Below are 23,932 nucleotides of genomic sequence, written 5' to 3' on the forward strand. Positions count from 1 at the left end.
AAGTTTTTACCAAGTACTAAAAAAAAAAACTAAATAAACAAGCACACAATAGAATAAATAAAAAACTATTTCCAAACTAATGCGCAAAGCGCTCTCATATTAATAAAGCTGCATATTGCCAATTTTCTTCACGATAAGAAATGCACAGTGACATATATTATGATTAAATAAGTCACGAGCCATCGCGTTCTAATCTAGCTGCATTAAGCGTCCGCACTCGTGGGATGAGCATCCCCGAGGCAGAGTCTCTCTCAGCCGGGTTCAGTTTCAATCTCTCCCCCTTAGATCGGGACATTCGCGCAACTCATTGAAGAGGCACCGACCACCCAGAGAAATGCCAGTTTCTGAGTTTATAGTTATTAACATGAACTGCTTCTGTATTATTTGAACTTTAATAAAGCTATAACGCATTAAATATAACTGCATTTAAGATGTAACGCATGTTTCCTTTAAAGAGCTCCGGCTTATTCCACAACGAGAATGCTTCTTAATTTATCATTATTATTTTTTTAAATAATTCCCTAATACTTTGGGGTCTACATAAGATGAAGCTGTGAAAGTTTAGAGTTCATATGGACTGTGATCTGTGTAATTCTTCTCCTCAGTCAGGCATGAACTGCAGTGCTGCTCTCACGCTTCATCATTATAGTTTAATGTGATTTCATGTTCCGTTAAATGAGATGAAACAACTATTAGACAACCAAAAATGTTCTCGACAATTTTTTATTTTCAACGTTGTCGATAATGTTGACTAAACGTTTCAGCCCTAATGCAAATGATAATATGTTTTTAAACTCCCCTGCTTTATTTGCTTGAATAAATCCGGGTGTCTCTTTCAGGTGCTTTATTAAGTTTGATGTGTTTCCTCCTTTCGCCAGAAAATTGTGAAAGCAGCGTTTACAAATAGGTTTTTGCTGATCTATGATGTTTCCCTTTTCATCAGCCTCAAATCCAAAGAATTTCCAAACCTGGCTTTTTCCACTTTTCGACAAGATTAAGTTGAGACTCCGCAGCAGCAGCTACTTTGCTTGTCGTCATCTTTTGCTTGAAAGTTCCCGACTCTGATTGGGAACCGGGTAGACCCGGTACTCCGTACCTTCAGAAATTCTGGTATCAACATTTTTTTTTGTTTGAGTACCGACTTGGTACCAGAGTACACTAAATGAAATATTACGCTTTACTGTTTTTTGTTGTTGTTTTTTTATTAATGCTTTTCTGTTTGCTTCATATCAGACGTGGTATTATCCTTTATTTATATTGGCTTAATAATTAATGTAACAACAGCATTATTATTTACTTTTTTTTATTATGAACCAAATCTCCCTGTGCTCCATCAATACAAAACGTTTTGAATCTTCTTACGGTTGTGCATTCTTCTGTTCAACACAATGTATTACTGATTCATTTCCTTAACAAAATTAAGGTTTTAAACCAATTTATGTAACTAAAACCTGGTGGTGTTTTTTTCTTATTTTTTTGTATTGTGCTAATTGTACCATAATTTATATTTATGTCATTAGCACATTTTGGAAAATAATGATGAATCATTCCAAAGCATTATTATTATTTGAAAATTTTTGGTGCAAATATTAAGCCTCATATATTTAAATATTAACCGGGCAACTTACTCCATTTAATCACAGAGCTTTAAAAAATTATAGCCAAAAAGAAATGGATGCAATGGTTGTTAATGGTCATTTTATTATATTTCACTTAATTGTGCTTTAGTTATTGCACACCCTGTTTTCTCTTGGCACGCCACTGCCGCATAGTACCTTGTTCCGTGAATACTCTTGTTCTCTAACAATATTTATCCTCTTGAATGTCCATATCCTTAGAACAAGGGATCCCTCCAGTTTGAGGACAAGTGGGATCTGATGCGTCCCATTGTCCTTAAGTTGCTTCGCCAAGAGTCCGTAACTAAGCAGCAGTGGTTCGATCTCTTCTCGTAAGGCCCAATGAGTGCAAATATTTTACTCTTTTCCTTTTAGTCTGAGTTTTTACCTTCCATTTTTAACCTACTGTTGTTCTTCTATTGCAATAGAGATGTTCACGCAGTTTGTCTTTGGGATGACAAAGGACCAGCAAAGATCCACCAGGCCCTCAAGGAGGACATCTTAGATTTTATTAAGCAGGCCCAAGCGGTAAGATCTTTTTAATGAGAGAATAAAAAGCTCATCCAAAGTGATCCAATGTATCTGACAATCATTGGTATCGGCCGATAAAAGCAATAATTTGGACCATCGGATATCGGCCAATTGTTTGATAACGGCTGATGATCAGATTAGATTAAAGGCCAAAGTAAACTTTGGTTGTCCACATTGCTCAGCAGGAAGAGCACAATATGCATGATGCAAATTTCAGGTAAACTATTAAAGGCAATGCAGTTGACCTCGAAAAAACAAGTAATTTATAAAAAAGTATTCCCGGGCCTTAAGTTGTGCAAATGATTATCAGTGATGTGAAATAAGGTAGCATAATAAAAGCAGAACTACCAAACTATTGGTGTTGGCAGATGTTGTTCCAAACAATCGGATATCGTATCGGCTAGAGGTAGACAGATATATCGGTTTTACTAATTAATCGGTCCTGATAGTTGCTTTTTGGAACTATCATTATCTGCAAAAATATATGCAGATCGTTGCCAATTTTGTTTTGAATAATTTCGTCATTTAAAAATAAGAGTAGCCAGTATGTTTCAGTTTTGTTTATTCTTAAAAGGCCCACATTATTCACCAACTCTTAATTCTTTTCGTCTTATTTTTGGGATTCTGGTTGAATTATAAACTGTGTATGAATTTCTTCATTTAGGACTCTTTGTCTGTGCCTGTCATTGTAAGGAAATAATTTTTTTTTTTTGACATTCTATAAATACATTTTAAAAACTATCGGCTGATTAATAGGTTATCTGCCTTTCCCACCACCTTAGTTATCGGTATCGGCCAAATCCAGTATTGGTCGACCTCTATTATCGGCACACATATTTTATATCGGAGCATCCTTAAAACCTATTTTTTACTTCAGTAAGTGATGCTGAATCAGCTTTCACATTCTTGTTCATTGTTGGTCTAATCCATTGGTGTTTAGCGAGTGCTAAGTCATCAAGATGACACGGCGCTCCTCAAGGCTTACATCGTGGAGTGGAGAAAGTTCTTCACGCAGTGTGACATACTACCTAAACCTTTCTGCCAGCTAGAGATCACCCTGATGGGCAAACAGGGCAGCAATAAGAAGTCTAACGTGGAGGACAGCATTGTTAGGAAGGTGAGCTGGATAAAACAAATGGTTTCTGCACACTTTGTCCCTTTGTTTGAATTGGGATTAATTAATTGGTCTGATTGTTGTCTTTCTTCAGCTGATGCTGGACACTTGGAATGAATCCATTTTCTCCAATATCAAGAATAGACTGCAGGATAGTGCAATGAAGTTAGTCCATTCTGAACGGTTGGGAGAGGCGTTTGACTCGCAACTGGTCATCGGGGTCAGAGAGTCTTATGGTAAGACGGAAAATCGTGAAAGTTCAAAGACTTGGAGAGAAAGCATCCTTCAGGAGCAGGGTGTAGCCTAGAATATTTGATATCATTGTTAACAAAAAGTCTGTTGCAATCTTTTCTCAGTGAACCTGTGCTCCAATCCTGATGATAAGCTGCAGATCTACAGGGATAACTTTGAGAAGGCCTACCTAGATTCTACTGAGAGGTTCTACAGGACCCAGGCACCGTCATATTTGCAACAGAATGGAGTACAAAACTACATGAAATATGTACGCCCTGCTAGAGTTTATTATTTGAGATGACTCTTTAAAGGTGAAGTGGGTAATTTAGTTTTTTTGCTGAAATATTTTCCCTTATGCCAGCTTGATATGCAGAGACATTTGCAAAAATGTAGCAGTATCAGAACATCCTCGGCATCCTGACCAGCGTGGCACAGCAACTTTGACTCCAACCAATGGCTTGTAATTGTGGGAGGGCTATATTATTTGCTTGAGCAATGGTGGACAGGAGTGCTCGGTAAATCTATTTGAAAACATTTGTTGTTTTTGCTGTTAGTGACCCAGAAATTACACACTTCATCTTTAAACACTGGGCTTGACCAAGGATTTTCGAGTCTCCAATTTCTGTACAGATTAAAAGTGTACAGCCAATTTTTGCTTTGTTAAAGTTACACCTCTTGCTAACATTCTGCATGTATTTTCACCTTGTGTTTGCACTCTTATGTGTCATACACTCACCGAGCACTTAATAAGTAACACTGTTGTCCTAATAAAGTGCCCAACGTTGTCCTCTGCTTTTGTAGCACATCCGCCTCAAGGTTCGACATGTTGGGCATTCTGAGATGCTATTCTGCTCAATACAATTGTACAGAGTGGTTATCTGAGTTACCAAAGCCTTTCTGTCAGCTCCAACCAGTCTGGCCATTCTCCATTGACCTTTTTCATCAACAAGGCGTTTCCATCCGCAAAACTGACGATCACTGGACGTTTTTGTTACTCCATTCTGAGTAATTTTAGAGACTGTTGTGTGTGAAAATCAACAGTTACAGAAATATACAAACCAGTCCATCTGGCACCAACAATCATGCCTCGAAATCACTGAAATAAAAAATGTTTCCCATTCTGATGGTTGATGTGAACATTAACTGAAGCTCCTGACCCGTATCTGCATGATTTTATGCACTGCACTGCTGCCACACGATTGGCTGATTAGATAATCGTAGGTGTACAGGTGCAGCTAATAAAGTGTTCATTGAGTGTATATCCTCATGTGTCTCTGTTAACAGGCAGACGCTAAGTTAAGGGAAGAGGAGAAACGTGCACTACGATATTTAGAGACTCGGCGTGAATGTAACTCTGTACAAGCAGTGAGTATATTACAGTTAATGCAATTTTTACATTGTACTTTTAATGCATGACATTAGAATACAGAAATGTATTGTGTCTTCAATTTGTTATAGTCAGATATATTGTTTTGATATAATGAAATGTTTTGTTCCAGCTTATGGAATGTTGTGTGAATGCACTGGTAACGTCATTTAAAGAAACTATCTTGGCTGAATGTCCAGGCATGATCAAACGGAATGAGACTGACAGTGAGTATGAAACTAGTTTAAAAATCTGATTTGTTTTAGTAAATTTTGCTGATAAGGTAAGTTGGTGCCAAGTGTATCTGTCATGTTGAGCAAGATAATACGTAAACAATTATAAGTAACAATTAAAAAATACTGAAACTGTATGGTATCGACAGCATTAATAATTAAAATACCTTAAAAATGACAAGCCACCGGTGGCCTGGGTAGCTCAGCGAGCAAAGACACTGACTACCACACCTGTAGTAGCGAGTTTGAATCCAGCGCATGCTGAGTGACTCCAGCCAGGTCTCCTTGGCAACCCAATTGGCCCGGTTGCTAGGGAGGGTAGAGTCATATGGGGTGACCTTCTCTTGGTCGCTATAATGTGGTTCACTCTCAGTGGGGCACGTGGAGAGTTGTGCGTTGATGCTGTGGATAATAGTGTGAAGCCTCCACACTGTGCGGTATGTCTCAGTGTAAGCTACGTGATAAAATGCGTGGATTGACAAAACTGAGATTTGTCCTCTGCCACCCGGATTGAGGCGAGTCACTACACCACCATGAGGACTTAAGAGTGCATTGGGAATTGGGCATTCCAAATTGGGGAGGGAAAAAAATGGCATCTCACCAAATGACATGTATACATAGAAAATGGTGGGTAAAATATGTTAAACTCAACACATTATTTCATGGCCATGGCGTTTAATAAGCAGCATAATTTATAGTAATGATTGGCTGAATGTACATTATTCCTTGCATATACAGTGGATATAAAAAGTTTACACACCCTTGTGAAATTGTGAAAAGTTTTTGAGATGTTAAAAAAATGAATCCAACATTAATCATGTCAGATCTTTTTCCACCTTTAATGTGATAAATGCAATCAACCAAATTCAAGTGAACAACAAACACAAACTTTTTAGCAGAAAAAATACAAATAAAAAACATTTTGGAATTGACCAATCACATTCAAACTCACAAGTAATTTTAGTCCTCCGGTCATCAATTAAGTGATGCTGATTAACCCTAAATAAAAATGGCCTGTTTCTGCAGGGTTTTCTTGGTATCTTCTTAATTGCATCTTACTGCTTAAGCCATGGTCCGCAAGTAACTTACTAAGGATGTACAGGATCTCGGTGTGAAGAGATAATCAGGAAAGGGGTACAAAATAATTTTCGAAACATTAGATGTGTCATGGAACATTGTGAAGGCAATCTTCAACAAGTGGAGAAAATGGGGCACCACAATGAAATTCCAAAAAGCAGGACTCCCATCAAAGGTTGATGAAAAAACAAGAAGAAAACATATCAGGGAGGCTGTCAAGAGACCTACAGCAACATTAAAGGAGTTGCAAGAATATCCGGCTAGGACTTGTCCCTCACTCCATGTGACAAAAATATCCTGTATTCTTCACATTTCTGGGCTTTGGGGTTGGGTGGCACCATGGCAAAATGGAAGCCATTACTCACAATTTTCCCTAAACATTTATCCAGTCACTCAAAACTATGTGGCAAAATCTTTTATGGTCTGATGAAACCGATATAGAACTTTTTGGCCATAATTTTAAAAGGAATGTTTGGTGGAAAAACAAGACTGCTCATCACCAAAACAACACCATAAATGAAGCATGGTGGTGGAAGCATCGTGCTAAGGGGCTGCTTCTCTTCAGCTGGGACTGGGGCACTAGTCAAGATAGAATTTATCATGGCTAGTGCCAGTCAATTTTGGCACAAAACCTGCAGGCCTCCATTAGAAAGCTGAAGAGGAATTTCATCCTTCAGCATGATAATGACCCTAAACACAAATCTAAGTCAGCAAAGAAATGGCTGCAGAAGAAGATCGACATTTTGGAACGACCCAGTCAGAGCACAGACCAAAATCAAGTATTCAGCTGGCTCTACACTTGCAGACTCTGAACAACTCTAATTGGTAGGGGGTTGTCACACTTATTGACTGTTTTCACTAATCTTGCCCTCCTAGTCAGTGAGCCTGTCACATTTACTGATTAAAAATGGAGGGAATGTGTCACACTTAATGACTGCCTTTGACTTTTCTCAATACTTCACTGTCACTGGTCCATTTTCGCAGCCAGTCAACCTGAAGCTTGTGGAAATAAGTGCAAAAGCACCGCCTTTGCGCGAAAAGTGTACACACGGTCAAACACGAACAGCTTGCTGCGGCGAATGCAGTTTCTTTTTTATTATTTCTGGTTACATGCAGAAAGAATAAAAAGCACCGTAAAGTGTTGGGCAAGACCACACTTAATGGTCCACACGCGCCGAAAGTGTTGGGCAAGACCACACTTAACGGTCCACACGCGCCGAAAGTGTTGGGCAAGACCACACTTAACGGTCCACACGCGCCGAAAGTGTTGGGCAAGACCACACTTAACGGTCCACAGCGCCCGAAAGTGTTGGGCAAGACCACACTTAACGGTCCACAGCGCCCGAAAGTGTTGGGCAAGACCACACTTAACGGTCCACACGCGCCCGAAAGTGTTGGGCAAGACCACACTTAACGGTCCACAGCGCCCGAAAGTGTTGGGCAAGACCACACTTAACGGTCCACAGCGCCCGAAAGTGTTGGGCAAGACCACACTTAACGGTCCACACGCGCCGAAAGTGTTGGGCAAGACCACACTTAATGGTCCACACGCGCCGAAAGTGTTGGGCAAGACCACACTTAATGGTCCACACGCGCCGAAAGTGTTGGGCAAGACCACACTTAATGGTCCACACGCGCCGAATGTGTTGGGCAAGACCACACTTAATGGTCCACACGCGCCGAAAGTGTTGGGCAAGACCACACTTAATGGTCCACACGCGCCGAAAGTGTTGGGCAAAACCACACTTAATGGTCCACACGTGGACAATATGGCTTGGCAGTTCTTCAGCGGGAATTGAAGGTAAGAATGTGGCCATAACAGTTGCTTTTACTTACTGGTACACATGTGAAAGTTTATAAAACAATATTCATTGAAGCTAGGCAATGTATTGTCACCTTGGACAGGTTTATTTTGCAATAATGATTAAGTAGACAGGTCATTATCAAAATAGGGTGGCAAACATGTTCCTTGACTTTTCAATCACAACGAAAAAGTTTTCAAATAGTCAAAAAACTAATTTAAAAGGCATCATTCTATAACCTAACCTTTTGTTGATTCAAAAAACGGTTTGGCTCTATTTTTAAAGACATTTTCTTAAATATATATTTAAATTTGGCAATTAATTGAAAAACCACTTAATCTGGTACACAACGTTTATGACATTTACTGTTATTGTTTTTTACTCTTTTTGTGTTATCAGATCAAGCATTAGTGCTATGCCTAACAAGTGTGTACAAAAAGTAAAACAATATAAGGTGCTTTTTCTGCAGAAAAAAATCACTTCCGTCCTCCGGCAAAAAACATTTTATATATGAGCTGCACTCATTGGTCACTGCCTTGGTGGCATGTTCCTGCCTCACCAACAGCCAGTGATCATTTCAAGGAAGCCAGATGTGTATTTTCAGTGTTTCAAGGCATTAACTTAGCTGGGAGTCCAGACAGTCATTATTATGTTAATGATGCTAACGCCTGAAAATCATTTGGAAAAATCAGCTCGTGTAGATCCAGCTTAAGTTAAGGGGTGTACACACTTATGCAACAGGTTTTTTAATTCTTTTTTTTTTCTCCTAAAAAGTTTGTGTTTGTTGTTCACTTGAATTTGGTTGATTGCATTTATCACATTAAAGGTGGAAAAAGATCTGACATGATTTATCTTGGATTAATTTTTTTACATCTCAAAAACCTGCAATTTAACAGGGGTGTGTAGACTTTTTATATCCACTGTGATTTATGGATCAACTATATCTATAAATATATACTTTGAAACCTTCTAACCTACTCCCAGGGCTTCACCTCATGTTCTCGCTCATGGATAAAGTGCCCAATGGGATAGAGCCCATGCTGAAAGATCTGGAGGATCACATCATCAGTGCTGGACTGGCAGACATGGTGGCTGCTGCCGAGACCATCACATCTGTGAGCACCACATTTACAAAAATATCACATTTTGCTGGCTTCCTCCTTGATATGTGTTTTACTTATTGAAGTTATTACTTGGAATTGTTAGTGTGTTAAAATAATCATTTAATATTGTGTGAAAGTAGTAGTTCACCCAAAATAGAAAATTCTTTCATCATTTACTCATCCTCATGCCATCCCAGATGTGTATGACTTCCTTTCTTCTGCAGAACACAAACACATATTAGCCTTTAGGACACATCTATGCTGGATTTGTGTATAAATTCTTGTTTGTGTGTTTCTCATCAGGACTCTGAGAAGTATGTGGAGCAGCTTCTGACTCTGTTCAATCGCTTTAGTAAATTAGTGAAGGAAGCGTTCCAGGATGATCCACGATTCTTGACGGCCAGAGATAAAGTGAGTGTTGTGCCGTCCATATTCATTCTCACACCCCAGATGTTTTCCAAATATCTGTGATGACACAAAATTAGTACAAAATTAGGTTATGTAACAAGAACTCCATTATAACACTGTTGATTGCTCTAAAAATGGGAACTGCAATTCAATGCTCATGGAAAACCATGGAAAGTATTTTAAATTGTGATTTCCATGACAGTTCTACGTCTTGGACATATGGAGGGCAAAATATTTCAAAATTAAATAAAGAAGTTAAATATTTCAATAAATCATATTAAAATCATTGAAAACTATTAAATCAATAAATGTTTCTTTTAATTTGACTTATTTTGTGTCCAATTTTAACTTCCTTTGGGCTGACTTTAACTTATGCGCAAGCTTTGCTCTTTTCATTTTCTAAATTTGACTCCCTAAGGGTCAGTTCACATGCATTAAAAAGCTAGATGCAGCACAAAATGGCATAGCATGCATGTGTCTAAATTTCTTTAAACTTGACACGACTTTAAAAATCCCTGGCCTCATGACACAAGATGCTGAAAAATCAGACTTGTCGCAACAGAAATCAAAGATGTTCTATCGCTTGTTGACATAGAAAAACTATTCCGAAACAGTGCTGATAGATATAAAAACATGTACGTCCTGTGTCAATGGCCCCTAGAACTTGTGTGAATGACTTGTCAATAACTGTAACCCTGAAAATTAAAAGATGCAAAGATTTAGCTGAAACTCAACCCAAAGCTGATGCTACCCAAAAATGGATGAATTAAACTACTTGATGGTATAAATAGTGTATTTAATAATTTATTTAAATATTTTTGTTTAATTTTAAGAAATTTGGCTCTCTATATAGACAGTCATATAAAAAAAAATCTTAAAAAGTAATTGAAATTACAGTGATGAAACATTTCTGTGGTTACACTCAGCTCTAAAATATTGAATTTGATAGGCTCTTTTTTTAATGCTGTCTCTATGAAATTATGTTTAAAAATAGTGATCTAGTAATCACAAGCAACTGGAAAAGTAATGGAAATTAATTGTCCAAAGCATATCTCACATACCTGTTGTTTAACAAAGAAGCATGATGCACAGTTTTTAATTCACCACCCAGGCATACAAAGCAGTTGTGAATGATGCCACAATATTTAAGTTGGAGCTGCCATTGAAACAGAAGGGGTAAGTAACGGCTGACTTCTGGTCTTATGTTCATTAATTTTAGTGAGATGCACAAAATCATTGTGCTTTCTTCACTGATGGAGTTTGTGTTGGTATGTTTGTTACATAATTTTCAGTATGGTGTTTACTGGGATTTATTCATGTTTCTAAACACTTACATGCAGGGTGGGTCTCAAAACACAACCAGAGTCGAAGTGTCCAGAGCTGCTAGCCAACTATTGTGACATGCTGCTAAGAAAGACGCCACTAAGCAAAAAGCTGACTTCAGAGGAGATAGAGCTCAAGCTAAAGGAAGTGGTGAGGCACTCAAGTGTTTTGTAGCACGACAAGTGGTTTTCACGTTTGACTAATTCTCAAAAGCAGACCTTAAATGGAAATGACATGTGGACGCAAATAATTTCTCTACATATTGAAATTCATCTCCTAAGATGTATCTATTAAGTGCATGATTTCTTGCTTCCTGTAGCTACTTGTGCTAAAATATGTCCAGAACAAGGATGTGTTCATGAGGTACCACAAAGCTCATTTGACAAGGCGTCTGATCCTGGATATATCAGCGGACAGTGAAATTGAGGAGAACATGGTCGAGTGGCTCAGGGTGAGAACAAGATAACGAGTGACTGAAATACAGTTGTTTTAAATCTCTTTATGTACAGGATATTATATAAAATGGTACATTTTTAGCCAGGGTGCTTAAAACACCTTTTTCTTTCAATGTGTCATGTTACAGGAAGTTGGTATGCCTGCTGACTATGTGAACAAGCTGGCTAGAATGTTCCAGGACATCAAAGTGTCTGAAGATCTTAACCAGGTTTTCAAGGAGATGCACAAACACAACAAGCTGGCTTTGCCAGGTAGGTGACTTGCAGGCACAGTTTGTTCATGAATAACATGCGTATTATATATATATATATATACACACACACACACACACACTGTATATATGGTGTATATATAATATACGTATACTCTGATGTGCTTTGTCAATGGCCGTCTCATATGTCCTTCCATTTTGGTATTTATATCATAATTGCATTTCAGAACAGGGATAAATACTTTGGTTTCTGCCGAATATGCGGTTGTTTTGTTAAATCACTGATATTATAACTTTTATTTCTTAAAATCATCCTTTGTAGCATAATCACTACTGCAGTAATGAGCATCGCCTCTGGAATTGAAAAAGATGCATACATTTCAGGGAATGTGCTTCTATAACAATGGTCTTTTTTCTTTTGATATTTCACATATGTTAAGCCTAGCTTTCCTAGTTTACTTAATTTCATGTCATTGTTTTTGTGAATATGATAAAATATATATTTTTTTCAGATACCTTTTGTTTTTATTGATTCCTATATTAACACATAAAAGCAAGAACATATACAAACAGAATCAAGACTTGACCCCCTCTATTACTACCCCACAACCCCACCCATAAGAACAGCACATAATTATAGACTACAAAAACAAATATTAAAAATAAAATAATTAAGTAAATAAAATATAATAATCACACAAATAACCTCTATTTCTCTCTCTCCAATGTCCCCTCCCTGAGAGCCCTCCAAAAATGGCAAATATCTGCCCCACTTTCCCATAAACAAGTCCAAATTACCCAATGCTCTTGATACCTCTTCTACAAACACTGCCACCCTCCCTGTCTCTGCACACCACTCTGAAATGATGGCACTCCGTTGAACTTCCAACCCCTTATGACTTGTCTGCCAATCATTTCACTTGTCAAAACCCAATTTTTTATAAATTTGTTTGCACAAAATACAAAGTTTGGGGCAAAGCAAAACTTGAGTCAGCAGAGAGTAATACACTTATGCCTTATGACCTTTTCCAAAAGCAATAAACACCTCTCCCAAAGCATTTGCCACTCACAATCCACTCCACCAAAAAAGGCTTTCGCAATTAAGGCTTACAATGTAATAAAATGTTTTCGGTATGGCGAGCCATTTCCAAGGTTTATTTGACGCTCTTTGTGTAATACAGCGGACTCTGTGAATATAAAGATCTTGAATGCTGGAGCATGGTCACGCAGCTCAGAAAAGGTGTTTGTATCTTTGCCCACTGAGCTGGAAGATCTCATCCCTGAGGTGGAGGACTTCTACAAAAAGAACCACAGCGGCCGCAAGCTCCACTGGCACCACCTCATGTCCAATGGCATTGTACGTTTTTTGCTTTGTTTTGTTGTAATTTGCAATGATAATTGGTTGCAACTTACAGCTAATCAGTTAGTCTGCTTTATGTCTGTGCTAGATCACATTCAAGAATGAAGTAGGGCAGTATGACCTAGAGGTGACGACCTTTCAGTTGGCTGTACTTTTTGCCTGGAACCAAAGACCCAGAGAGAAGATCAGCTTTGAGAATCTGAAACTTGCCACTGAGCTGCCTGATGCTGAACTGAGACGAACTCTCTGGGTAAGACTTTGAGCAGAGTGTCACAGGGACTACATTCCACTCTTTGGGATATTTTATTTTTTTACTTCTAATGTTAGTTAAGTTTTTTTTTGTAACCAAAAACAGATGAAATTTAGTTTTACATGCTCATTTTCCACCATCTCTATCTCTCGCTCTTTCTCTCTAACCCTTTAAATGGGCTACTGGATCTTCACAGGGATAGTTCACCAGAAAATAAAAATTGTCTCATTATTTACTCACCCTCATGCTGTCCCAGATTTGTATTTTTCTTTTGCTGAACACAAATTATTATTTTTAAAAGAATATCTCACAATGCAAGTGATTGTGATTTATGAGCTTCAAAGTTTTGGTCACCAAAGTCAGCATGTAAGTAATCCATACAACTCCAGTGGTTATATCATCTGAAGCAATATGATAGGTATGAGTGAGAAACGGAGAAGTATTTAAGTCCTGTTTTTACTTTAAATCCCCACTGTCACATTCTTTAGTTTTTGGCGATTCACATTCTTCTTGCATATCGCCACCTTCTGGGCAGAGAGGAGCAGTTAGAATAAAAAGGACTTAAATATTGATTTGTTTCTCACCCAGACCTATCATATCACTTCTGAAGACATGGATTAAACCAATGGAGTAGTATGAATAACTTTTATGCTGCCTTTATGTGGTTTTTGGAGATTCAGTATTCCGGAACCCATTCACTTGCACTGTGTGGTCCTTCAGAGATTAAATATTCTTCTAAAAATCTTCATTTGTGTCTGCAGAAGAAAAAGTCATAGACATCCGGGATGGCATGAGGGTGTGTAAATGATGTGAAAAATTTCATTTTTGGATGAACTGTTCCTTTAAGACTGGTATATAAATAATTTCTGTTGTTGTTGGCGGCTAACCTCCACATACTGGCGTCATTCATCAGGGCAGCCTAAGTGGCTGACTACTGAATATGTAATGTAATATGAAATGTAAATGTCCTGCTTCCTATGATGACTCCCTGAAGCACACCTTTGAGTTTTAGGGTCCGACTGAGATGTTACAATAAGAAGCATGTAGAACAGTTAGATAATAAGAGCTTATAAACACTCATTTCAATATCTGAAGTGTTTTCTTTGTATTAGCTTCTGAATAACGCTCGTCATTTGATATTAAATGTTGATTTTCATTCCGTTTTTATTTTTGTACTGATGTTTTGACTTCAGTTGACTTGTTCTTTTTCTCTTTTTCTACAGTCTCTTGTTGCCTTCCCAAAGCTCAAACGCCAAGTGCTGTTATATGAACCTCAAGTGAGCTCTCCTAAAGACTTCACAGACAGTACATTGTTTTTCGTTAACCAGGAATTCTCCTTAATGTAAGACTATTTCATCTCCTGTTCAGCGTTTTGTCTTTTGGTCAATTGTAAAAAGTTGACTCGTTTAACTACTTTGACAGAAATTGCTCTGCTTTTAAATGTGAGAGAGAGTAAAAAAAATGTATCCTCAGAAAAAACTCCAAGGTTCAGAAGAGGGGGAAGATAAACCTGATTGGTCGATTGCAGCTGACGACAGAGCGAATGAGAGAAGAGGAGAATGAAGGCATTGTCCAGCTTAGAATATTAAGAACACAGGTACTGCACTTGAAAAATAATAATCATTACTAGTTATGGCTGGGTGATCTAGCTGAAAAAAAATCATAACTTTTCCCAATTTGTATCTGAATGTTTATGTATTTGCTTTGAATTGGCTTAAAAGTTTGTTTTTTTTGTTTGTTTTTCTTCAATAAGAGGAACCATCACTTCAGCTGAACAGCCATTGTTGCCAAGTAAATTAAAAATGTTTTATGCAAGAAATAAATTATAATCAAAATGTAGTTCTAAATAATTTCTTCCACACTGTTTTGATTTGAATGAATGTAAGGAAGAATAATTTTTTATAATTTATTAAGTTTTATGGCACACAGGGACATTATTGAGTAATGAAACAAATTAATCGTTGAATCATTGTTTTGAAATAATTTACTTAAACATGCTGTTTAAACTTACGCCTTGCTACTGAAGTTTTAATCAGATGCTATTAATACATTCCTGATTTAACAAACTCCTACTTGTAAGTCATGAGGCAAGGAGAATTGTGAAACTAGTCTAATTTCCATGAAAGCTTACTGTCCAAATTTAAAGGTGCCCTCACACTACACTTTGCGTCCATTCACTCCCATTTAAATGCTTCCGAACTGCTGCTCCTACATTTGAAAGTCCAAGTTTGGTGAACTCTGACCTGTGAATCCGGAAGTCAGAAAATCAAAATGTCACACTAATCTCTTGGTACACATTTCAAAGTTGCAAGTTTTTTACTGTTGCAGGAAAGTGAGTTGACAATATATATCAAGAATTTAAATTAGTGAGGCCTGGGTGGCTCAGCGAGTATTGCTGCTGACTACCACACATGGAGTCACAACATCAAATCCAGGGTGTGCTGAGTGACTCCAACCAGGTCTCCTAAGCAACCAATTTGGCCCAGTTGCTAGGCAGGGTAGAGTCAAATGGGGTAACCTCCTTGTGGTTCTCATTCTCGGTGGGGCGCGTGGTGAGTTGTGTGAGGATGCCGTGGAGAATAGTTTGAAGCCTCCACATGCACTATGTCTCCGTGATAACGCACTCAACGAGCCCTGTGATAAGATGCATGGATTGACGGTCTCAGGTGCGGAGGCAACTGAGATTAGTCCTCCACCACCCGGATTGAGGCGAGTAACCGCGCCACCACAAGGACTTAGAGCGCATTGGGAATTCCAAATTGGGAAGAAAAGGGGAGCTATAATTATAATTGGTGCTGTCAGTCGATTACAATATTTAATTGTGATTAATCATATGACTTTTCATAGTTAATCACAGATTTTGAAAGTGCAAAATGCATGAAGTTCCTTCTTGGACAAGAAAATAAAACAATACGTAGCAATAACATTTAACTAACAAAGTATTCCACAGTATAAAGATATAAATGCATTAAAATGCTATTTAAGTAACATTAAACATTCCCGTAGTATTAAATGCAAGGTTGACTAATTTAAATATCTAGTCCTCGTAGTTTGCATTTTCATTTCAGTGGGCATTAAATCTCTTAAACTCGAATCCTCTATAATATTAATCGTGGCTATCCTCTTCGATACAGAAATCGTGACGCTGTTATCACATGATTTGCCACTTTGAACTCCACATGAAAAGCGCTGCAGTGAACGTATTTTTTTGCTCTATGCACTTGCACTGTCCATGTAATATTTCATCCAAATTGTCCAGTAAGATGGAAGCGCAATGCAATGCCGGGAAAACGCTGATGCATCACTCCAGCGGATCATGTGAATGCGGCTTTTCACAGGTCCCATGTGGGTTTGTTTTGTACAACAAATTACGGTTAAGAGGTTCTTTCTCCATCATTTAATCACTGACAGGGGATCACTGTTGTGTGTTTATGGTGTGTGCATCTGTGTAATGATCCCAGACACATCACAAAGGTTCTGCCCTACATCAACCAGTGTTTTGAACTCACATGGAGCTGAACAAAATGGTCAGAATATAATGTGAAAATTGGTAACTGCGTTAATCCCAATTTAAGAGAATAAACACGTTAAACATTTTTAATCACATGCATTAACTTCAACAGCTCTGTTTTAAATCTTATTTGTAATTTATTTATTAAAACCAGAAGCCCTTGCGCATGACACAATATCGTCTCCGTTGCGGTGACAATTTTGCATGCTGAAAGTGTTACCACCCCCATACTGCCATATTCACGAATATGTATCGCCCAATCAATTTGGTTGCTTCATAACAACTTGTTACTAATTTTCTTTCTTTTTTTCTACCCATACGTTACCATGTCCTTCAGGAGGCCATCATTCAAATCATGAAGATGCGTAAGAAGATCACGAACGCCCAGCTGCAGACAGAACTGGTGGAGATCCTTAAGAACATGTTCCTCCCTCAGAAGAAGATGATCAAAGAACAGATCGAGTGGCTCATTGAGCACAAGTACATCAAGAGAGACGAGACAGACATTAACACCTTCACCTACATGGCGTAGCACATAAATGACCCCAGAGATGATCCGTAACCGTTCTTAGGATGATGATGACGTACCTGACGAGGACCAGCAGCGAGGGAGGGATGGTGACATCTCGAGGAAACTGCTTAGTCTGCTGGTCTTCTGGCATAGTGATGAGCTTGACAGTCACACATCAGAGAAGTTAAATTAAAAAATGTAATCCCTGCCTTACCTTACAGTGACGACACACAAGATGAGGATAGGAGATATTTAAAAAAAAAAGACTAAAAGGATTCTATTTTTGCCATTGGTAGTCAGTATGCATGGTGGGCGTTTTGCCTTTTATATGTGTTGATCTCCAGCAGCATGCTGTCAGTGGACATGTCACAATCATCCAAGGAATTTTTGTGTTTGCTGTGTAAAGAGTGTTTTTCCCTCCCGAATCTTCCGTCTGCATTCACGTCTACCCATCCTTGGCACACAGGCCGGGTGAGCGATGTCTCGCTGTTATTGTACAACACCTGGCCATGCACGCCAACAACTGAGTCACTGAGGAGTGTGAACCAGGACGAGGACTAGCATTAGCACTTTTCACATTCTCTGCCACAATATGTCTGCATGGTTTATTTGGATTGTTTTGTAGGTCTTTGGGTTTTCTTTTCTGTCACATTCAGACAGAAAAACTCTGTATTCAGAGTTTACACCACAAGTTATTCTGGGTTTAAAGGGATTGTTCACCCATAAATGGAAATTCTGTCATCATTTACTCATCCACTGTACAGGTTTTCTTTTTTGTTAGTTCACTTTTCTTGTGTAAAAAAAAAAAAAAAAAAGACGCATTGAAAGTGAATGGTGACTGAAACTAACATTCTGCCAAACATCTCCGTTAGTGTTCCACAGAAGAAAGTCATATGGGTTTGGAACAACAAGAGGATGAGTAAATGATGACAGATTTTTAATTTTTAGGTGAACTATATCGTAATTACCAGGAAAGAGTCAGCGAGTGTGGTTCAAGACATCTTCTACGACGTCACAAAAACCTTCCCATCCATATATCCATGGTCAAGGTCTGCAGGGAGAAACAGGCTCACATAGTGGTATCAAATGTCTCTTTGACATGTATTTGTGAGCCAAGCCAAGAACGTCAGTGTAATGTAGTCACAATTTTGTTTAATTAGTGTTTACTTCATGCAGAAGCAAGTGGAGATGGGCGGCGTTATCAGTTTCAGGTTACAACTGAGATGCTGACTGATATATTTTCTTTATTCCCCCATCACAACCTCTAAAGCACAGAGTTAATGGAGTCCTATTGAAGCTCCAACTAAAGTAAAGTAGGGCAGGAGAGTTATTTTAAGAGTAGGTTTTGTCGGTGTTCATTAGCGGCTCATAGCCCTTGCTAATCACACGGTGCCAAAGTAGACCATGAGAAGGCAAATTTAAAGAAAATACAAATAATGTGGGAGATATTATAATGATTTTTCCAATTTAAACCTCTTTCAGAGAATCTGTACAATCCTGAAATGATTTGCCTCTAATTCTAGGATGTAATTTGTCTAGTGGTTTTTAAAGGGACAGTCAACCTATTATGTAAATTATGTCATAATTTACTCGCCCACCTGTTGTTCCAATCCATGTCTGTCCTCCGTATGAAGCTCAGCAGACTAACGGCCTCAGTCACCATTTGCTTTCATTGAATGGGAATAAAATTAAATGCAAGTGAATGGCGACTGAGGCTAACAAACTGCTTTTGTGTTCTGCAGAAGAGAGTCATACAGGTTTGGAACAACATGAGGGTGAGTAAATAATGACAGATTGTTAATTGTTGGGTGATCTATCCCAATCAATCACTTTGAGGGAGCCTTGTGACTGACATCAGGCATAAACAGTTGAATGCTGTCCAGTGTCTCGCACTGTCTGAACAAAAGCTTGTGCATGTTGATCTAATGTCTAATATAATCAAAAGAGAAGTGTTCCAATTATTTCCATTTATTATCAGCATTTAATGGAATATTCCAGGTTTAATACAAGTTAAGCTCAATCAACAGTATTTGTGTCATAACTTTGATTTCCATGGAATTTTTTTTTTTTACTCATCTCTATATATATATATATATATATATATATATATATATATATATATATATATATATATATATATATATAATATGAATTGCGGTAACAGCAAGGCAGTTATAATGGAAGTAAATGGGACCAGTACTTAAACGTTAAAATGATCATTGTTCCAAAAGCATGGCAATAAAACAACATTACATGTGTTGACACGACTTCAGTGTGGTAAAATCACTTACTAACCTTATCTGTGTAAGGTTATATCCAAAAATAGCCATCCCTGATTTTATCACAGTAAAAACGTAGCCTGCGTTCATGTACTGGCACCATTTACTTCCATTGTAAGTGCCTTACTGGAACTTACATTTGTGCATTTGTAAATAAATGTGGGAAGAGCCAATTATTTTTGAGGGAATCAATGTTATGCTACAAATGATGTCGATTCAGCTTAACTTTTTTGAACCTTTAACAGTCCTTAAAGGGATAGTTTACCCAAAAATGAAAATTCTGTCATTGTTTACTCACCCTCATGTGATGTGTATCTCAGCTGTGTATGACTTTCTTCTGCAGAACACAAAGATTTTTAGAAGAATAATTCAGCTGTAGGTCCTCACAATGCAAGTGAATACCAAATTTTGAAGCTCTAAAATCACATAAAGTCAGCATAAGAGATATAAGTGTGGGTGACAAACTGATCAACATTTAAGTTCTTTTTTTTTTACTCTAAATTTTAACTTTCACATTTTGCTTTTGGCGATTCACATATTTGTGTATATCGCCACTTGTTGGGTAGTGAGGAGAATTTATAGTAAAAAAGAACATAAATATTGATCTGTTTCTTACCTATTATATTGTTTCAGAAGACATTGATAGAGTCATGTGGATTAATTTTATGCTGCCTTGATATGCTGTTTTGAGTTTCCAAATTTTGGTACCTATTCACTTACATTGTATGGACCAACAGAGCTGAGAAATTCTTCTAAAATTCTTTGTGCTCGGCAGATGAAAGATAGCCTCACATCTGGGTTGGCATGATGAGTAAATGATGAGAGAATTTCCATTTTTGGGTGAACTGTCCCTTTAAGAAAGCGCAGAAAAGCATTAGCTCTTATAGACATGTTTCAAATATTGACAGTCTTTGGTCAATTTCAGATGCAGTTTTTTTAGTGGGTTTGGTGTAGTATATTAATTACTGTTGGTTGTTTTAAACCTAGACAAACATTACATAACTTGAACTGATTTGTTATACACTCAACATGTATCACAATATTTTAATGTGTTGTGTATGGAAAAGATTAACAACTGAAATGTTTTCTTTATTGGTTGATGGCATCATGATTTGATTTACAGTATTCTTATATATTTGAACACAAACTAAATGGGGGGGCAAATAATGAGTTTGAGGATGACTGTAACTGCTGAATAAAATTCTTACCATTGATATTTAAATAATGTCGTTTATCTTAAAGCTCAAAACAGTGGATAGGTTCCCATTGATTGTAGGGCAAAAAAAGCTGTTCTTTATAAGATCCAGTTTATAACTAGAGAGAGAGAGAGAGAGAGAGAGTGTGTGTCTGTGTGTGTGTGCGTGCATGCACGCTTACAGGAGGAACCTTTTACAACAAGGTGGTGACAAATCCTGTTACATAAATGCATTTACCTTTTTCAAATTCAAAATCTGTTTCCCCTGTCTCTGTTTTCCCATAACATTTTCTCTTGGTAAATATTTCTATTTTATTTGGAGCAGCATTATAATTTTCAAATGAAGTTTGTTGTGTGAATGTGTTATGTTGAAGCCAGATTTTGTCCCTCCCTTTTTTTGTTGTTGGATCACATCAAATGCAATGCAGTTTCAATTCATTGGTGTGGAAGAGGACTAAAGTGAAAAAAAAAAACTTGCGTGAACCACCTGGAGGGAATGCTACATTTAAAGTTTGAATTATGTTTTTTGTCTGTGTGATATATAAATAGTCTCTGATGCACATGGAATGATTAATGTGTCTGTGTTTGCACAACACTCAGTGGTAGAGTGCAATTAAAGACTAACTGTGCATACACTTATAAACACATTAAACATGAAAAGTTATCTTGGAACACTCAATCAGTGGAATTGTGTAACAAAGTGGAATTATTAGCCATATGGTTTGCTGAGGTCATGTGTTTGGGTGCACTTTTGGATTGATCGCTTTCCGAGCGGCACAACAGTGTGATTTGAGGATTTTCTTCATTCTAATACTGTATCACTCCTATGAATAATGTGTCTTGTAAGCACTGGCTGTCCTTTATCACATTTCATGTAGGAGTGGTGTATTTTGACTTCTTTCAGTGTTAAGTGAAGAGTGTCTTCCATTATTGTCACAGAATAAGAGTTTGTATATTGCAAAAATGCTAATTATCTTTTGAAAGGGTTGTGTCTCATAAAAACATCTATTAATAGGTTAATAACTGTTACTTTAGTCAGGTATTCTGCATTCATATTTTTTTATCAGTATTCATATTAGTTGAGTGATCTGCTCAATAATACATTTTAATTTGTATGACACACGAGTAACGTGCTGCAATCATGTACCATTTTTTTCCCAAATTTCCCCTCATATTTACTGTATCCTCTATGCGGTTCAGTAGGACACTGAACACACAAAATTGAGTTCCCTTTAGTGTGACAAACTGTTTTTGTGACCAGCAAAACTAAATGTAATTCTAAGAAGGTGCAAATGCTCTGCCTATATGTCTGTTTTCAAGATTTCTTGCCTGGAGTCTGAAAAGCTTCAAGATTATTTGAAATGTATGTCTGACATGTTTGAGGTGAAATGTGTGCCCTTGTTCAGTGATCTGAATCTGGAGGAATGTATGGACGCTGTTCTTGCAGTCTGAATGATCTTTTCTGTGTACTGCATTTGATTTGATTTTCTTTGATGTTTTTTTTTTTGGTTTGTTTTGTTTTTAAGTTGTATAATTTATTTACTGGCAAAATAAAAAAGCTTTTAAATGAGGCTGATTTTAGTTTTTATGTTGAGTTATTCTCCAATTTATTCAGCAACCGGAACAACAGGCATATTGTGAGTTCTGTATACTGTATCACATCACGAGGCCTTATCCAAAGCACCATGTGAAATAAGATTTGATTCCAAGGATCCCCAAATGTGCTGATTTTCTTCCTTTTAGATATAAAGAAAGCACTATATTTTCATGTTTAAAAACATACTGTACAGTGTGAGAAAAGCAGTAAGCATGATTTTACAAAGACTTGTGTATGTTCCAAACAATATATTTCAAGTCAAGTGGTGTATATATATACATACATACAGTATGTGTTACTCGGCAAAAAAAAAAAACTTTAAGAGGATGGGAGGGTGAGGGCTAGGGCTAAGTGCCATTCCCCCAGAAATGTCCGGGAACTTGCCTTGGTGGAAAAGTGCAGTAACATCTCACAGCAAGAACTGTGTGTGTGTGTGTGTGTGTGTGTGTGTGTGTGTGTGTGTGTGTGTGATGTGTGAGCGTGTATTTATCACTTTGTGGGGACCAAATGTCCCCATAAGGATAGTAAAACCCGAAATGTTTGACCTTGTGGGGACATTTTGTCGGTCCCCATGAGGAAAACAGCTTATAAATCATACTAAATTATGTTTTTTGAAAATGTAAAAATGCTGAATGTTTTCTGTGAGGGTTAGGTTTAGGGGTAGGGTTAGGTTTAGGGGATAGAATATAAAGTTTGTACAGTATAAAAACCATTATGTCTATGGAAAGTCCCCATAAAACATGGAAACACAACCTGTGTGTGTGTGTGTGTGTGTGTGTGTGTGTGTGTGTGTGTGTGTGTGTGTGTGTGTGTGTGTGTGTGTGTGTGTGTGTGTGTGTGTGTGTGTGTGTGTGTGTCTTTACCCAGATAGCACACGTACATATCCTAGATGTCTGTTTTAGATATTTTCATCTGGAAAGCATCACAATATAATTAACATCTGCTAAACATCTTAAAAAGATCAGATTGACAAACACTCTAAATCATAAATGTCTCGAAGATCTGCTGAATTTCTTATTGACATCCGAGAGGAAACGTCTTAATAGATGTATTGCAGATGAGCAACCGACATAAGATAATACATACTCCAGATGTAAACACACACATATAATAGACGTCTGGGTGATGTACGTGTGCTATCAGGGTAAACGAGTACTATAAGTGTAAGAGGAGAAATTCTAGTTATTATTTCGAATTAATTTATTAATGAATACATTTATTATAATTGTTGTATATCCCAAACAAGTATGCCAGCTAGTATATGTACTGCATGACGAGTAAGAAATCATTACTAAACACAATAGAAATATAAACAATCTCTGTATAACATGTATTAATTATTAAGGGTATTATTTTAACCTCTCACACATTGGCAACTATATCATGAAGCTAATAAGCAAAGACTAGCATTTTGATGAGGTTTTATGTCACAGGAAATTAAGTTGAATACGAAGTTTTAAACTGATTAACAAAACAATGAGACTATAATAATATGCAACAGTGAACATGTAAAGCTCCTCCCATATTTTGAACCAATAGCAAGTGACTAGTTTGCATGTGACAATACTCTGTGTTTTATCAAGGATGTCTCTTGCTTTCTACAATTCCATGCAACTGTATGCCATCAGAAGTTTAAAAGTATTATAATAAGAACTATTATTTGTAATTTGACTTCTCACTAATTTTAATCACCATAGATGTAACACATAACAAAGGAACGACCTTTATAAACACCTAATCATTACAGCTTAAAAT

General features: G+C 37.4%; 1 protein-coding gene across 1 annotated transcript; it reads left to right on the forward strand.

Annotated features, from left to right (window-relative positions):
* The first annotated feature begins 1,815 nt into the window (after positions 1-1,815).
* LOC127631391 (cullin-5-like) lies at positions 1,816-19,170 on the forward strand. The gene is made up of 18 exons (XM_052109498.1): positions 1,816-1,948; positions 2,045-2,144; positions 3,088-3,264; positions 3,356-3,497; positions 3,618-3,763; positions 4,780-4,860; positions 4,995-5,088; positions 8,958-9,088; positions 9,380-9,487; positions 10,596-10,660; positions 10,825-10,957; positions 11,127-11,258; positions 11,391-11,514; positions 12,656-12,831; positions 12,923-13,084; positions 14,308-14,426; positions 14,558-14,681; positions 16,933-19,170. Exons 1-18 carry the CDS (start codon positions 1,878-1,880, stop codon positions 17,125-17,127), a joined length of 2,280 nt encoding a protein of 759 aa, XP_051965458.1. The 5' UTR covers positions 1,816-1,877; the 3' UTR covers positions 17,128-19,170.
* Positions 19,171-23,932: the final 4,762 nt, after the last annotated feature.

This window comes from Xyrauchen texanus, chromosome 38, assembly GCF_025860055.1.
Source record: "Xyrauchen texanus isolate HMW12.3.18 chromosome 38, RBS_HiC_50CHRs, whole genome shotgun sequence".
Classification (NCBI taxonomy): Eukaryota; Metazoa; Chordata; class Actinopteri; order Cypriniformes; family Catostomidae; genus Xyrauchen; species Xyrauchen texanus.

Excerpts from the sequence above, each read along its gene's own strand:
- LOC127631391 (XM_052109498.1), top strand. The coding sequence starts at position 1,878 with ATGCGTCCCATTGTCCTTAAGTTGCTTCGCCAAGAGTCCGTAACTAAG. Across the intron at positions 9,488-10,595 it reads TCTTGACGGCCAGAGATAAA|GCATACAAAGCAGTTGTGAA; the intron begins GTGAGTGTTGTG and ends TTCACCACCCAG. Across the intron at positions 11,515-12,655 it reads CAACAAGCTGGCTTTGCCAG|CGGACTCTGTGAATATAAAG; the intron begins GTAGGTGACTTG and ends TGTGTAATACAG.